At 40.8% G+C, this 15524-nt stretch overlaps 1 protein-coding gene across 2 annotated transcripts; it reads right to left on the reverse strand.

Annotated features, from left to right (window-relative positions):
• Positions 1-1143: 1143 nt before the first annotated feature.
• st6galnac5b (ST6 (alpha-N-acetyl-neuraminyl-2,3-beta-galactosyl-1,3)-N-acetylgalactosaminide alpha-2,6-sialyltransferase 5b) lies at positions 1144-12517 on the reverse strand. Of its 2 annotated transcripts, none has more exons than XM_012821765.2 (5): positions 12301-12517; positions 10714-10890; positions 5397-5800; positions 4233-4340; positions 1144-3818 (listed from the first exon to the last, which is right to left on the reverse strand). In XM_012821765.2, the coding sequence occupies exons 1-5, from the start codon at positions 12307-12309 to the stop codon at positions 3584-3586; spliced, it is 933 nt and encodes a 310-aa protein (XP_012677219.1). In that variant the 5' UTR covers positions 12310-12517; the 3' UTR covers positions 1144-3583. The 2 variants fall into 2 exon arrangements, with proteins under 2 accessions (XP_012677219.1, XP_012677220.1); XM_012821766.2 differs by having other exon boundaries at positions 11150-12517.
• Between the last annotated feature and the right edge of the window lie 3007 nt (positions 12518-15524).

Raw genomic sequence — 15524 nt, forward strand, 5'->3', positions numbered from 1 at the left:
GGAAATATTCCAATAGCTCAACACACTGAAAAATACTTACTGCTATCACTAGCTGTTAATGATGTGTATGTTGGGTACTGCTATCACTAGCTGTTAATGATGTGTATGTTGGGTACTGCTATCACTAGCTGTTAATGATATGTCACTAGCTGTTAATGATGTGTATGTTGGGTACTGCTATCACTAGCTGTTAATGATGTGTATGTTGGGTACTGCTATCACTAGCTGTTAATGATGTGTATGTTGAGTTAAATTATATAAATACTCACTGCCATCAGAAGCTGTTGATGTGTATGTTGGGTACTGCAATCACTAGCTGTTAATGATGTGTATGTTGAGTTAAATGAGATAGACTTACATGGGTGTACTCCATGGCACTGTCATAGTAAGTCTGCACACACACTGTTTATACTGTGTGTCTGTACAATGTTAAATAAACAAAGGCTTGAAAGTAATAAATGTGAGGGATTTGAATCTAACCAAAGATTAGAATTCAAATAGGAATGTTGTAGTTAATGACTAGGGTGATGAATAAATACGGGGAAGGGATGAAACATATCCTCCTTTGCTACACATCCAACAATACAACATTATAAACTATTTTGTTATTTGCAGTTGAAAGACAAGACTAGTATGATCAGTGCAAGGAGAAAGACATGTAGCAGATTAAAGCTGAAAAGATAAAGTAAGCAGAGCGACACGGCCTCAGAGGCTTATGTTAAAGATACGTTGCAACCTACGTGCGACTCCTTGCAACTAAAATATTCTGAATCTGGGGACTCACCAGCTCAAACAAGCTGAAACACGGTGGGTGTTTCCATAACAACATAATCTTCATTGTTGGAACATTTATATTGCAAGGAGCTGCAGATTGAAAGTGTTTAACTTCAGCTTGTGCTTTTGATCTAAAATGGCCTCGTAATTATCCAGTGATGTAAGGCAATTGTTATATCACCAAAGGCAAATATTGGATCATCCTCTGTGGAATCTGGAAGACATGCCATAATCAAGTGACATGGAACTCATGCAAAAGAGGTATGAGCTTGACAGAGGCTATGACCCATTTGGTTTAACAACATTACATTACTTAGATCAATTTAGCAAAAATCAATCTGTTACCATAATCGAACTACTTTCCCAGAGTGCAGTCCCAAACAGATCAACTTTATTGTCATATCAGCATTGCCCTCTCAGAGGAAGGATGACTGACCTGTTCAACTTACAGCACAGATCACAGTTACATGCTTTGGATTCAATTATTAAACCACCCAAACCAATAAAGACTACCACAAATCAACAGCATGTCCATGCATGAAAGGATAAAAACTATGTCCTCATTTATACACCATCACTACTGTTTCAGGGTCAGTTTTGGGGTGAGCTTAATTTCCTACCCGGAAATACGTCCAGCAGGCTCCCATCCCCCTTCTCTTTAATGTAGGAAGGTCAGAAGTAATCACGGTGCCACCCTGGGGTGGTCTGATAGCAGGGGAGCTGGGGAAGAGGACTCTCTTTGAAGCCTTAAAATCGAAATGTCCCAAAAGTCCCACTGTCATTTATAAAGGCACTGTTGAGTAAAGCAATTGAGCTCCAGAGAGAACAAATGCACTCAGCATGGCATTTCTGGGCAGGAGTGGAGGCAAAGGGGTGAATGACAGCGCATTAGCATTTCACTTAGGCTCTCTGATCACTGAGCTGTCCTCAAATAGTAGCTGTGGCCGGAACAGGACAGACCCATCCCAAAGTAAGCTGCTTCCTAAAGGAGCTGTGGCGCAAGCAGCAGCCCCGTACCATATACGGGCCTGAACGCCCACGGGGACCCGGGTTCGAATCCGAACCCGTGTTCATGTCCCGATCCCACTCCCCACCTCTTCTCTCCAGCTAATTTAATGTCAAAACCTTCACTATCCTATCTGATTAAAGGCAAAAAAAAATAATAATAATAAAAAAGAGGTTTAGGTCAGGTGACATGCCAGCAACTGTTACAAGGAAGCAGAGGAAGGAGCACCTGGGTGTGAAGTTACGTAAACAAACACCTGCCTCTGCTAAGTGAGCCAAACCAAAGGAGAAACAGAAACCGTGATGGTCAACGCCTCATAGAAGTGTTGTTTGTTTTTAATGACCACAAAATGGAATTTTACCTTTGAATTTCCCACTAGACCCACTTATGCTTAATGAAGAGTCAGCCTCGTCAGGCCTGGCAGTTTCTATGCTATGAACATGACTCGATTACATTTTTAGATTAAGAACAATGTGACCTAAATATCTTTCTAGTTGTTGCTAAAAGCACAAATTATTAAATAATTTAACAGAAGCAGAAGCAGAGTCAGAGGAATGGAAATACCAAAACATGAGCAGTGGTACATTCTACAACCATTTTTCATCCACTTTTAGTCTCCTTCTCTTAAAGCTGACAACTGAAGCTGAAGTACCAACTGACAGCTGAAGAAAAAGCTAGAAAAAAATGTTTTTATTATATCGACATGTCCTAACTGGGCTAAAGTGCCCACGCGTAGTAGCTCGTACCTTGTCCCTTTTCCCTTGACACCAAAGAGCACCTGACTCTTATAACACCCTGACACCTTATTTAAAATAAAGACCTTTTAAATATAATCCTTCTAAAACAACTGACAGCTCACAGGCACGTAACATGAAGATTGTTTTCAAGATGTAATGCACCATGTTCAGAAATTATTTTAAACCGTCCTGCTGTAAAACTGTGTTTTAACATGCTGCCTCAAGCAGTTCAGACCTGCCTAACCGCATATTAAACTATTTTCTCAAGGCCTTGATGCATGAATGCTCTCTACACCTTCCTGTGGCGCACTGTGGTTTAATTTTGGCTGGGTGTCTCTTTCATATTTCACTATTATTTCATATTTCACTTATTATTAAGACTGAAACTGGATTTCTTCTTTAGTATGACCATGTGGCTCCAGCATTTGTATGTGTAATGTGCTGATTATCTCTTTGGATGTTTTTTGGAATTTGTATTAGTATATTGCATGGGCCTAATTGAAGTCTTCATGATGAATGGTTATCTGTTATGTGAATTGCGCAAATCTTTCCTCCAATGTCAGAAGAAACGCATCATCAATTTTTAAATTATAATAAAATCGTGAGTCTGCTGGACCTTTTTATGGCCACTGGTCAAAATTCCATTGTTTGTTGCTGCCCAAATACACATATCTGTGTCAATCACTCTCCCATTAACATTCATGTTGGTTGATTAACAAACACAGGCGTCACTGTAACATCCCCCTGATGAAAAACTAAATTCAAGACAAACGTTCACTTCTATTTCACTGCAATGGCCTTCTTAGCAAACCTGCAGCTCGTTACAGTTGGCAGTGTCCTGGCTTTGACTCCTCTATTGGCCTCTCAGACCTTATGTAACACAGCTCTCTGCTGCAGTAACTGGATTCAGATTGTCTGTCTGTTCGCCCAGATTGGCACGAAATGAGCCACGAACAGCCTAGCCTGACAGCAAGAATAATACATCAAGAGAACCTCCATCTCGTGTCCAGGTTTCCCCACAGGGCAGTCAGTCGCAGTCAGACCATCAGACACTCTGCACACCGTATCAGGACCCCTGGGTAACTGAGGTACTTGTGCTGTTCTGTGCAGGCAGCATGGGAGTCCAGTCGGGCTGGTGGAAGTGGATGTTAAAAGTTCTGGCCCAGCTGGCAAACACCTGTTTCTCTGTGATGAAGCGATGGTGGCCTCCACGCTTGCCACGCTCGTGAGACAGATACATGGCGCATTCCAGGATCTTTGAGGGCCCGTAGTAGTGGTAGGGGACAGTGTGGGTGGAATCCCTGTGCAAAAAAAGTAAGGGGGAAGCTATTAGAGCTCCTGAACACTTCCTATCCCGAGATAAAATCTACTAAACAAGGAAATAAACATGCTCTGGCTTTGAGAGTCAGAGATGCTGATCTACAACATGCGGCCCACAAGCAGTAGTTCATATGGCTGAGTTACAGCGCGTTATTGACTTGAGAACTAAAACCAGCTGCGACAATGAGAGAGGGGAAAGCAGTAGTTTATATGGCTGGGTTACAGCGTGTTATTGACTTGAGAACTGAAATCAGCTGCAACAATGAGAGAGGGGAAAGCAGTAGTTTATATGGCTGAGTTACAGCCTGTTTTTTGACTTACTAACTAAACTAAACTAAAATCAGCTGCAACAACGAGAGAGAGGAAAGCAGTACTGAAGTTCAAGAGTAACTTACTGACAAAATTCAGGTGAGACCATGCCATACACATTAACCCTGTTACAAAGCTCAATGGCAAGAATCATGGTGAACCAGCCAGTACTCAGCCAGGATTGAGATATTCGTCTGCGGAGTGGAATTAAAAAACACACAGAAAACAAGAATTTAAGAAAGAGACATATATTCTATTTTAGGTTAGCGCAGGTTAGCAATGGGTTACAGCGCCAGTGTAGTAGTAGTAGGTTTAGGAGGAGAAAAGGTTACTCTGAAGTTACTAATATTTTGTAGTGAAACCACACACACTTTCTGAATGCTAAAAGAGCCTATATATAGCTAACACATATGTTTACCAGGTGTTCAAAAGTCTTGGCCCGAAATCTTTACAATGTATGTATGTACAGAGTCTGAGCACCTCTGAAAGTAGGTTTTATAAGGGTATGTTTACATTTGATTTAAATAAAACATTATTTTACTACATTCCTTTTACTCTCATGTTATTATTGCTGAGGTCTTCGAGAATATAATCATATATGCCACAATGCATCAATGTTTTTAGTGAGATATACAGTGAAATATACAAAAACATCAAGGCATGTCAGACTACCTAAAAGAGTCTAACAGGCCTTGGTCTACCATGTAGTGGTTGACCTTTAAACATCTCCATGCTGACACATGTCTTAAAATACACACTGTAACCCTATACTGATGCCCTGGTGAAGGCCATATAGGCTGAATCAATGGCAGTAGAATTTCTTCTTTCTTGGAATACAATCTTCAGGACAATCTGATTTTGTGCAATCAAATTTGCAATTGGATCTGGGTTTATAAGTGAGTGCTCTCTTTCACCTAATAATATAGTTTGTCAAGATGCAACATATATTAGAGTTTGAGAACCACGGTACCAAAGGCTTCTCCTGGGCCTGTGTAGTCAGTTTTTAGTATTTGAACTCTCAGGAACCCTCCAAATTGCATCTTCAGGCACGTATACTTAAACAATTAACTGCGACTGAAGTCTGATCAAAGAAGCTTGCATGAATGTCAAATATGGAGTGCACACTCCATCAAAGCCCCTTTTCTTCTAACTATTTGTTTAAATATTGCCATTAACAATGAACATTGTTTCCTGGTGCTTCACAGAACTTAGGGCCTAAGCTGCCAGCAGACTGAACACCTTTGGCTCACCTGTCCTTCCCAGTCTCTTCTTTAAAGACCTTGTCCAGCTGCTGCATCTTCTTCTGGGAAATTATATACACCTTGAGCTTGGGCAATGCCTTCTTGATACCTTGTAGTTTCTTATAGACTGAGCCCTGTAGACTCATCAAGGAGCTGGGACCCCAGAACACGAAGACCGAGTCCTGGCGGGACTGGAGCAGGTTCTGGCGGTTCCGCAGCACCTGGTTCATGCTGGAATGGGCCACCACGCGCAGGCTGGTGCGCCGGCCCACGTCCTGCTCGTGGCCCTCGGTCGGGGCGTCGTTCATCCGGATCACACAGTCTGCGCGGTCGATGTCCACTCCCCGCCCGCTGCCTGTGAGGTGACCGGAGCTCGTCACCAGGGAACAGGAGTTACAGTGCATCCCCAGGGGCTGAAAGGGAGGTACACTGTTAGCCCCAATTTCTTATCAAGTCTACTGTGCGTAAACAATTTAATTACAGTGCACTTAAAAAAATTAAGTTTTATGACATTACTACTAAATGTTAAGTATATTCTACTAAGTGTGATGACATTACTACAAGTTTCTAAGTATATTCTACCAATTTGTAGATATAGTCGAATGTGTGAATGACTTTAAGTGAAATGGCTTTAAATTACTGAGTTTTTTTCACTAAAAGAATTTAAGTTTTATGATATTACTACCAAAAAATTCTAAGTATATTCTACTACTTTGTAGATAATGACCAGAGTGCATTGTGGGAATGTGAATGCTCTTGACAGCTGAAAAGCATTAAGTAAATTAAGTCTGTAATTAATTTGGCAAAAAAACAAACTACAAATCAGCCGTGGTTAACCTAACGTGGTCACAACTTGAATGCGGAGCATGTTTAATTGAATCGCTCCTCTTGTTTTTTTACAATGTTTTGGAAGTGCAAGTACTGTCCTCATAGCTGTGAAAAGAGAGCACAGCTATTTAAACATTATAGACTAAAACATGGAAGTTAAGCAAGAACAGAGCCTTTTCCATGTTTATATCAGTAATGTCTGTGTACGTTCAGGTTATGCTTAATTTGGGGAAATGCAAGCTGACACAAGATGCACGCTTGCGAGTAGGTGCTAACTGGTTGCAATAATAAAAAAAAACGTTTATTTTTTTATTTATTTTTTACGTTTTTGTATTTTTGGTTTTCTAAAAAGTGTTGAAATGAAAGTGAAATAAAAAAACTTGTAATTTTGAACTTGTAATTAAGTGCATTGAACTTACACACTTAAGCGTAGTAATTATGCAAAGCGATTTTTTTAGCGATTTTATTTTAAGTGAAATCAACTTTGGAATTAAGTGCATTGAACTTAATGCTTTAAGTTTAATCACTATGCAAAGTAGTTGATATTGCAATAGATTTTAAGTTAAATGTACTCAAGTTTTCATTACACATTACTTGATGTTTTTAAGGCAACCACTTTCCTCAATTTTTTTAAGTAAACTCAACTTATCTGGGCTTAGTGTATTGCAATAGATTTTAAGTTGAATCAACTTGGAATTTTAATGTTCATTGAACTTAATGCTTTAAGTGTAGTCACTATGCAAAGCAGTTGATATTGCAATAGATTTTAAGTTAAATGTACTCAAGTTTTCATTAGACATTACTCGATGTTTTTAAGGCAACCACTTTCCTCAAATGTTTTAAGTAAACTCAACTTATTGGGGCTTACAGTGTATGTGGACAAAGAGGACATCACATCCCCACTGGGAGAAGTCAAACTGCGAAACACACACCCTCTCATGCATAGAAATGCTAATACAGTCCAAACACACACACATCGGTTTCCGCAATACAGTCAATACGTTACATTGAAAAAGATGTAAGACAGGCATACAGGGCTTATTTAATCAATTCTTCACTACTGGGTACTTTCCTGTATTCCAAATCTGATTTCATTACGATCCATACCGACACAAAGGTTCTGTGCTCATCGGTAAATCCATACTGGACAGTTTTTTTTATCCTCCTTTCAGTTTTCTAAAGTGTTGTTCCAAGGAATTGTGGGTTGGTTTCAAGATAAAAATGGAAAAAGGTTCAGAATGGAGACCATTTCCAGACCTGGCCGTCCCTGTGATAGAAGTAAGACTAATAGACTCATAAAAGTCACAGAGGAAAGAAAATACCACAGACTTGAAGTGTAGGCAGCTCAGACAGACTGGAGTCTACTGGAGTCATATGGCCGCCTTTTGGCCTGACATTTTCAACACATTATCTGATGCTCTTTCGGGAACAGGGCCTTGTCTGTGAGGGCGATGGACTCGCTGCATTGTAGTTCTAAGACTGTGAATTCACACCCACATGGAGACATTAGCCTTACGCTGCTCAACACTCACAGAATAACGGGAGAGCACTTGGCTTTTAGAACAATTACGTGCAGCTAGTTTTCACTTTAGCTTTAGGTGCCATTGACTTTTCCAGAAATATATTATGTGTGCTGATGGATGACTCAGCTTCAAACAGTTAGATAATAGACTAAAATGTGAAAATGTTTAAATAAACAATATAAGAGAGAGAAAATTCCCCTTATACAACAAACAGTTTATGACAGAACACTCACTAAAATGAGCATCTCAACTTCAATGCCACTTTGAAAATCAAATTGCTTTTTGCTATTTGTTAGATTGAGCCTTTCTTATCTAAAGGAAGCCCCTGGTCTGAGTCAACTGTAAACATAAATAAATAAATAAATAAATAAATAAACACTTCAGTCAAATTACACAGGTTCTGAAATGGGCTACAGTCAGGCCAGTAATGATTCAGCATCCTTGACCATTACACCATGGCCACGACAAAAACATCTCTGCACCACTTTTGCTCAATCCCTTACAAACACAAAAAGCCAACTGAACGGTTTGAGTAGCCAATGGATGAGGACGTAGGTCAAACGGCCAGCCAATGGAGGAGGACGTAGGTCAAACGGTAAAACTATAATCTTCAGAGGTAACTAAGAAGTTTATAGAGGTGGTCTGAGCTGGTGAAAAGGTGGCGTAGTGAACATTAATGTCATCATAATATCAAATAGGGCAGATCATATAACTCAGGGGACATGAGTCCAACCTTCATTCTTTAGAATCACTGAGAAGTATAATCCCTATAACTTGCTTAAGAGGAGAAAAAAACATTCACTGAAATATTAGAACTTAAGGGCCTTTGTAACGAGACAACCGTTTTAATCCACTCCGGGTTAAAAGAATGAGATGCTTTCACTTGCCAGCATCAATCTGTTTTGCCCTTTACCCAAACTAATAATAACCAATCATTCTCTATTAGCATGCGTCTTTCTATCGATCTGTTTGTCTCATCTGCTATACTCATATTTTAACACGACAGTTTGTATTTTAGTTGTTGTCACTCCATCAGACAGACAGAGTAGGCAAACACTGCATAATGCATAACGTTCACTCACCGAAACAGCTGTTTTAAGGGCTACTTGTTCCTGTAAGTAGCAGCTATCCAGTCGCCAACCATAATGCATTTGGCTGACCTGGTATTGCCATCCTCCAGTTTTCACTGGATTCACAATGGTCTGGCTTACCTCCATAAGCAGTCCTTTGGTTTAGAGTCATCGCTAATGGACACAGGCCAAAGTTACTCTAAATGAGCTGGCACTTTTATATGGTGTATGGAACTGTGCTTGTGAGAAAGATAAGTAGAGTGGGCTGGTTCATACTTAACCCAAACCCATGGGGGAGAGCGAGATTTTTAGCCCTTAAATACAATTTTCTGCACAGGTATTAATACTTTATGCGCATGACTGATTACAAGGATCTAATTGCTAAATCTATATACTTGTCAGCAAATTGCTCCTCATGGTCCCTGTAATACACTGATTGTTCCTGTTGGAAATCTACTAAATCCAATCAATCATCAACAGAACAGATCCTCAGCCATAGCGAAATCTGAGAGTGCAACTCAACCCAACAGACCTCATGCCAGGACAACTAAGCAATTAAGAAACCAAACATGGAGGAAATCAGGGGAGGGCATAAGTGACCTACACACTTACTAAGCCATAGCTAATACATGCACACTTATACATAAATACTTTTAAACAGTCATTTCTGGACCTCACCCCATGCACAATACACCGAATATCTTGAATAAACATGATGTAGTCAACAGCACAGCATAGCTTTCCAGTATCGATTGCTGTATTAAGAACAGGCTCAATAACACTAACACAAAATAACACAGAGTGGTGTTCTTACAGATCCTCCTGGTCGTGTGCTGAATGACCCCTGTGTGTGAGTTAATAGGTAGTAAAGTGATGGATCACCACGGGGATACAGCTGAAAGCCTCCTCGGACTCTCAGAGGTAGCGTTATCTGACAGGGGAGTCTGGAGACTGCAGCTTTCACCACCATCTGGAGATTGATACCGGGCGCGAAAGGTCTCCGGATCAATTTAGCGATTCTCCGCGCTTCGGTCGAAGAGAAGGAAATGAACAGAGGTGCAGTGGGCTGCCGTGCATGTTTAGAGGATGCCTGGTGAAGTCTAACTCGGATGCCTGGTGAAGTCTAACTCGGATGCCTGGGGTAAACTAGCGTGGCCGAGCAGCCTGGGCTCATTCACAACCGAATGGGAAAAGGAAAGGTGAAGTGATTTTTTTTTCTTTTTAAATTGCACAGCAGACAGGTATGCCTATTACAGAAAGGGAGGACAGAGTGCATGAAGCCTTTCACATTACAATCCCTGCTTTAAAAAAATCCATGTAGAATTGTGGGAGTATATTAACATATAAATTGGACCTGCCAGAAAAAAAAGCTGGCCAAATGGAAAAGGGTGCTCTCACCACACTGCAATAATAGCAGTAATTGTGCAAATGAAGATATGAGGGGCACTTTAAAATGACTTAATTAGAAAGCCAACACAATACAAACACAGCTTATGAGTCTGCAAGTTCTGTTACTGGAAGCAATTTACCACATAAAGGTGCTGCCATTCTGCAGAGCTAAACACACCTCTGGGCCATGCATGCCTGTGTTCCCACGCTACAGGACAACTGCCATGAGTCAGTTTGGGCCATGCATGCCTGTGCTCTACAGGACCCCTGCCATGAGTCAGTTTGGTGGAGTGAGGAAATCAGTGAGAATGTCCAGTATTTTACAGTCAGAGACACCCCAAAGACCTACTTCTGAGCCTGTGGAATCTACTGATTTATATGAAGTGTATTTGTTATGAACTATTGGACATGCATTAAATTCAATGCAATATACATACTGGTGTACACTTTTTAAAATGACTTTACAGACGTTACTATTCTTACTTAATTCTTAATTATAGTAAGTTGTCTTAGTACCTGATTGTCAACAATGCTGTTGTAACCATCCAAGATTAATGGTGAAGATCTCCATGGTGAGGTCTGGGGTGTGGTGGGTCTGGTCTGAGGAGCGGGTGGGTCAGTCAAGGTGCTCTTGTACATGAGCAACAGGCACGTGCACATGGTGGTGATCACAGCAAGGAGCAACACATGACACTGGAATCAGAGGCAAACAAGCGATAACAGCAATACAATGAAAATCTGGGATACATTGTATCAGTATATTGTATTGTACCTCAATGACTACAGGCCAGTTAGTCTGACGTCACACATCATGCAGAGCTTTGAGAGTCTGGTCTTGCAGCACCTCAAGCCCCTGGTGAATGATTTCCTGGACCCCTTGCAGTTCGCATATCAGGCAAGCATTGGTGTGGATGATGCAATCATCTACATGCTCCACAGAGCCTACACACACCTGGAGAAGCCGCGCAGCACCTTGAGAGTCATGTTCTTTGACTTCTCCAGCGCTTTCAACACCATCCAGCCACCTCGGCTAGCTGAGAAGCTCTCAGTGATGCAGGTGGACCATGGCCTGGTGGCCTGGATCACGGACTACCTCACCAGCAGACCACAATACGTGAGACTGCAGGGCAGCCTGTCGGATGTGCTGGTGAGCAGCACCGGCGCCCCCCAAGGAACTGTGCTGTCACCTTTCCTCTTCACCCTCTACTCCTCCGACTTCCGCTTCAATTCAAGTACATGCCACCTACAGAAGTTTTCCGATGACTCCTCCATCGTCAGCTGCATCACGGATGACAACGAGGTGGAGTACAGAGCTCTGGTAGAGAGTTTTGTAGGGTGGTGTGACACCAATCACCTCCAGCTCAACATCAGAAAGACCAAAGAGCTGGTGGTGGACTTGATTCCTATTCCTACTACCTTGCTGCTATGACAACTGAATTTCCCTCACGGGATTAATAAAAGTTTATCACATCTTATCTTACTCGCATGCAAAGTACTACTGGCATATCACTCCAAAAGTCAAATTGCATTCACATTTCCAACGTATATAATTGATTTATAAAAAAAGTTTACCAGTGGAAAAAATAATATTTTAAGACGCAGCAGTTGCAATTTGTCCTTCTTTTATTCGCAGTAGTCGCATTTTGTCAGAACAACTTACACATTGCTGACAGCATTAGCTGTTCTAATGCACCTACGCATCTTATAAAACGGTTTTTAATGTTTAACACAAACCCACATGATCTGTCTCGTAAGTGTAGGCAAGTGGTTATCCTGACACATCGTGTAAGCCTACCAGACCATCAAAGTTAAACTGCATCTTACGGCACTACCGATCCCACTGACACAAAGTCCAAGTCCCACTGACAGCTCGCGCAGACATCGCGACAAGAGCACCTAAAGTTTACCTAACATTAACATTTCCTGTATAGACCTGAAATCATTTTTTAACGAGTACATGAAAATATTACAAAATATTATATTAATTATCTGACTGTGGGAACGATTGAGAGAGAAATGACAATGTTTACCGGCCACCAAACTACGTCAAAAACGCCACAAACATACATGAAGAGCTTACTGTGTTTCTGTGGCCTACATTACCGTTTTCATTTTTGAGAGAATGTTGTATCCCTTTTTTCAACACACGTTGTCTTCTTCCCTCAACATCTCGACTTTTCAACGGAAATTGAAAACCAAAACCAAAAAAATAATAGTGAGGGTGTGCAGTGAGTGCTGTACTCGATGTTACGGACTCAACTGTGCAAGCATGGTCTTAAAACGCGCCGTATTCGCAGATAGGCTACCGTAGCCCCTCACCACGGGGAGTTGACACACGGTCCAATGAGCAAAGACAGTTCTGTATCCGTCTGTAACGCTTGAGGCTATATCTTTTATCTATTCGTTTGCCACTTTAAATACTTGATAAATATGCAGGATATGCATGTTTTGTGTGACACACTGTACTATTGTTGATTTTTGTAACGACGTTGCTGCGTTGGAAAATAAAGTCATGATATTGACTCATAGTGCGTATAGGCTAGTACAACCCTGCTTTGTTTGTGAGTTATAGTGGTTTGTGAACAACACAATGTCCAAGATTACCTCATTACTTTTCTCATTCTCATCACTTTTTACCGAGTTTTGATTTGTGTATATTATCAGAAACTGACACAAAAAGAAACTTTTATCAGTTGAGTCCGGACACACACAGACATCACAACCCAGTTTTTTCTTGAAATTTATAACAGTGATCACTGGAGGCAAGGCATTTCTGAATTCAAAAAATCAATCTAGCCTAAAACTAATCTAATCTGCCGTCACTGAATGTACCACATAATTAATTATCGGATCTTTCATCAGTGTGTGTCCCCTTCTGGGGTGACCCTAGGACAGCCACAGCACTGCAAGGTCTCGTTTGGGAACATCATGAAAAATAATGCTCTTGTTATTCGATTGGCCTTTAACAGAGGCCTTATTTGTGAGCAGGGCATTGCTCTGAACCGGATAACTCATTATGTGATTTGATTTCTGGAGAATAAAACTGCTGTAACAACAAATAGCACGACTGTGTTTGTTTCATAACATGACACTGAAGCAAGCGTTTAAGGCCCAGCATGACATTCTTTAAAGATTTAAAGTGTTAGCTCATTCTGCAGGGCACCAGTGGCTTGCCATCATTTATTAAGTGAAAACACAGAGGGGTAGCTGATACCCATGTACTCATTTGTAAAATTCGACCCATATACCATAATTAGTCTGTTACCAGTTTCTGAAGTAGATCGGTTTGTCACAACAAGCTATTATCAAGGGTCTGACACAGAAAGAAATAGGTTAATTGGAACACACTATGTTTAATAAGTTCACACATACAAAAGCACATTCATATAGGCCTAGGCATTACTAAGAGATGTTGTAGTGTAGTGTAAACCTGCAGATGGAAAATATGCTAGCTCAGAGCAAACAGAGATATGATGTCAAGTCAAGTCCAATTTTTTTATAAAGCACATTTATTGTTGTTAAAAACAACACACGCTGCCCAAGTGCTGTACAATTAAATCACAATAAAATATAAAAAACAAATAGAAAACAGAGGCTGTATATCTTCACAGTTTGCAAAAGCATGTTGACTTTGTTTGATGGATGATGCATGTACGTAGGTGTATGTCTTCAGAGTTAGAAATGTACCCTTTTCATATATATTTATATGTCTGCGTTAAAGCTGTATTTCTTAAACCAAACATGGAGGCTCAGCTCTTAAATGTCTATTACTGTAAATCTCAGATAACAGATGAGTCACAAGGGGGTCCAGCCCCGATCAGAACCGCACCAGATGGACCCCAGTGGTAGCAACCGATCAGAACCGCACCAGATGGACCCCATTGGTAGCAGCCCCGATCAGAACCGCACCAGATGCACCCCATTGGTAGCAGTCATGAAGACTTTTGTAAGACAGCCTGGACAGTCTTAAAGAGATATGAAATTTCTCAGCAAGGCACGGCCTGTGACCCATCAGAAGATAAAAGTCAGGGATTGGGCCCCTTTAATGTCAGTCAAATTTTTAAGCACAGGAGAGGGAGGGAAGGAAAGGGTGGGGGTGCTTCGGCGGGGACCAATAGCCATGGCTGATAAAACACACAAAACCTACCAGTGGGGATGGATTCTTCCACAGGACCCCTAATATAATGGTATGAAGAGGGACACATGAAGTGCCTGCAATTCAGAGGCACCATAAACAAGTGAACAAGGGTTTGGACAATAGGCCTCTGTTCCAATAGGCCTCTCTTCCAATAGGCCTTTGTTCTTACTCATGACATCTGTGTCAGTCCTTTATCTCTGCTTCCGGCATAGCGACTGGGGATTTTATATGTGTCACAATACAAACCAACAGTTACTCAACAGTTACACAAGTTGCAATTACATTCAGAGGGGACTCTGAGAAGTTGTATTTCTAACACATCTGGGGAGAGGACTGATGGGTTGCCACATCTGGGGAGAGGACTAAGTGTGTGTCTTTTAAAACAGTGGAAGCTAATGTGCTAAAGAGCGTCCGGAGTAGAGGGAGTAAATGATGTAAAAGATACCATCTCCCCACCCGTCCTCTAAAAATGGCAAACGGTTCAGTGGAGCTCCTCAGGGGAGGGCAGATTTGCTGGAAGCTATAGCATAGCCTGGAAATGCTGGGAAATGAGGATGATCGTTCTTTTCTTTCCATCTCTGATTTCCATGCCGTATAATTGCACTGATACACTTAAAAGGCAAGACTACTTTACCACTAGGTTGCACTATAGAGTGAAAGTGGCCCCTAAATGTGAATGTTAATATTTTGCTACATCATTACAACATATTAACCTATAGGGAAATATCGTTGGCTTGTGTCATGTAAACAACTGAACTTAACATGAATGAACACAAGAATCTGTGATCTGTTAATTCACCTGACCCTTTGATTGACAAGAGTACAAACAAAAGAGTTCCAATGTTTTTACTGACAAATTTAAATGTATTTTGTAAATATGAACAAATTTAGAATTTGACACCTGCAATATACAAAAAAAAGGTTGGGACAGAGGCAAGTTTACCACTAATCACCTTATAATTACACTTCTTAACACCCTGCAACTATTGATGCACCTCAATGTATATATTTATTTTTAATTTAATCTATTTATTAATTGCTATTTATTATTATTTAGCTGTGGCAGTTAATGTCCACAGCAACTTTAGTTTTTAGCTGTCTGATGCTGCCTCTACTGTCTCGTTGTTTTTGTGACAATGACAAATAAAGTACTTTGAACTTTTAATAGTTTGGGAAATGAGGGTACTAA

Source organism: Clupea harengus, chromosome 10 (genome assembly GCF_900700415.2).
Source record: "Clupea harengus chromosome 10, Ch_v2.0.2, whole genome shotgun sequence".
NCBI classification, from domain to species: domain Eukaryota; kingdom Metazoa; phylum Chordata; class Actinopteri; order Clupeiformes; family Clupeidae; genus Clupea; species Clupea harengus.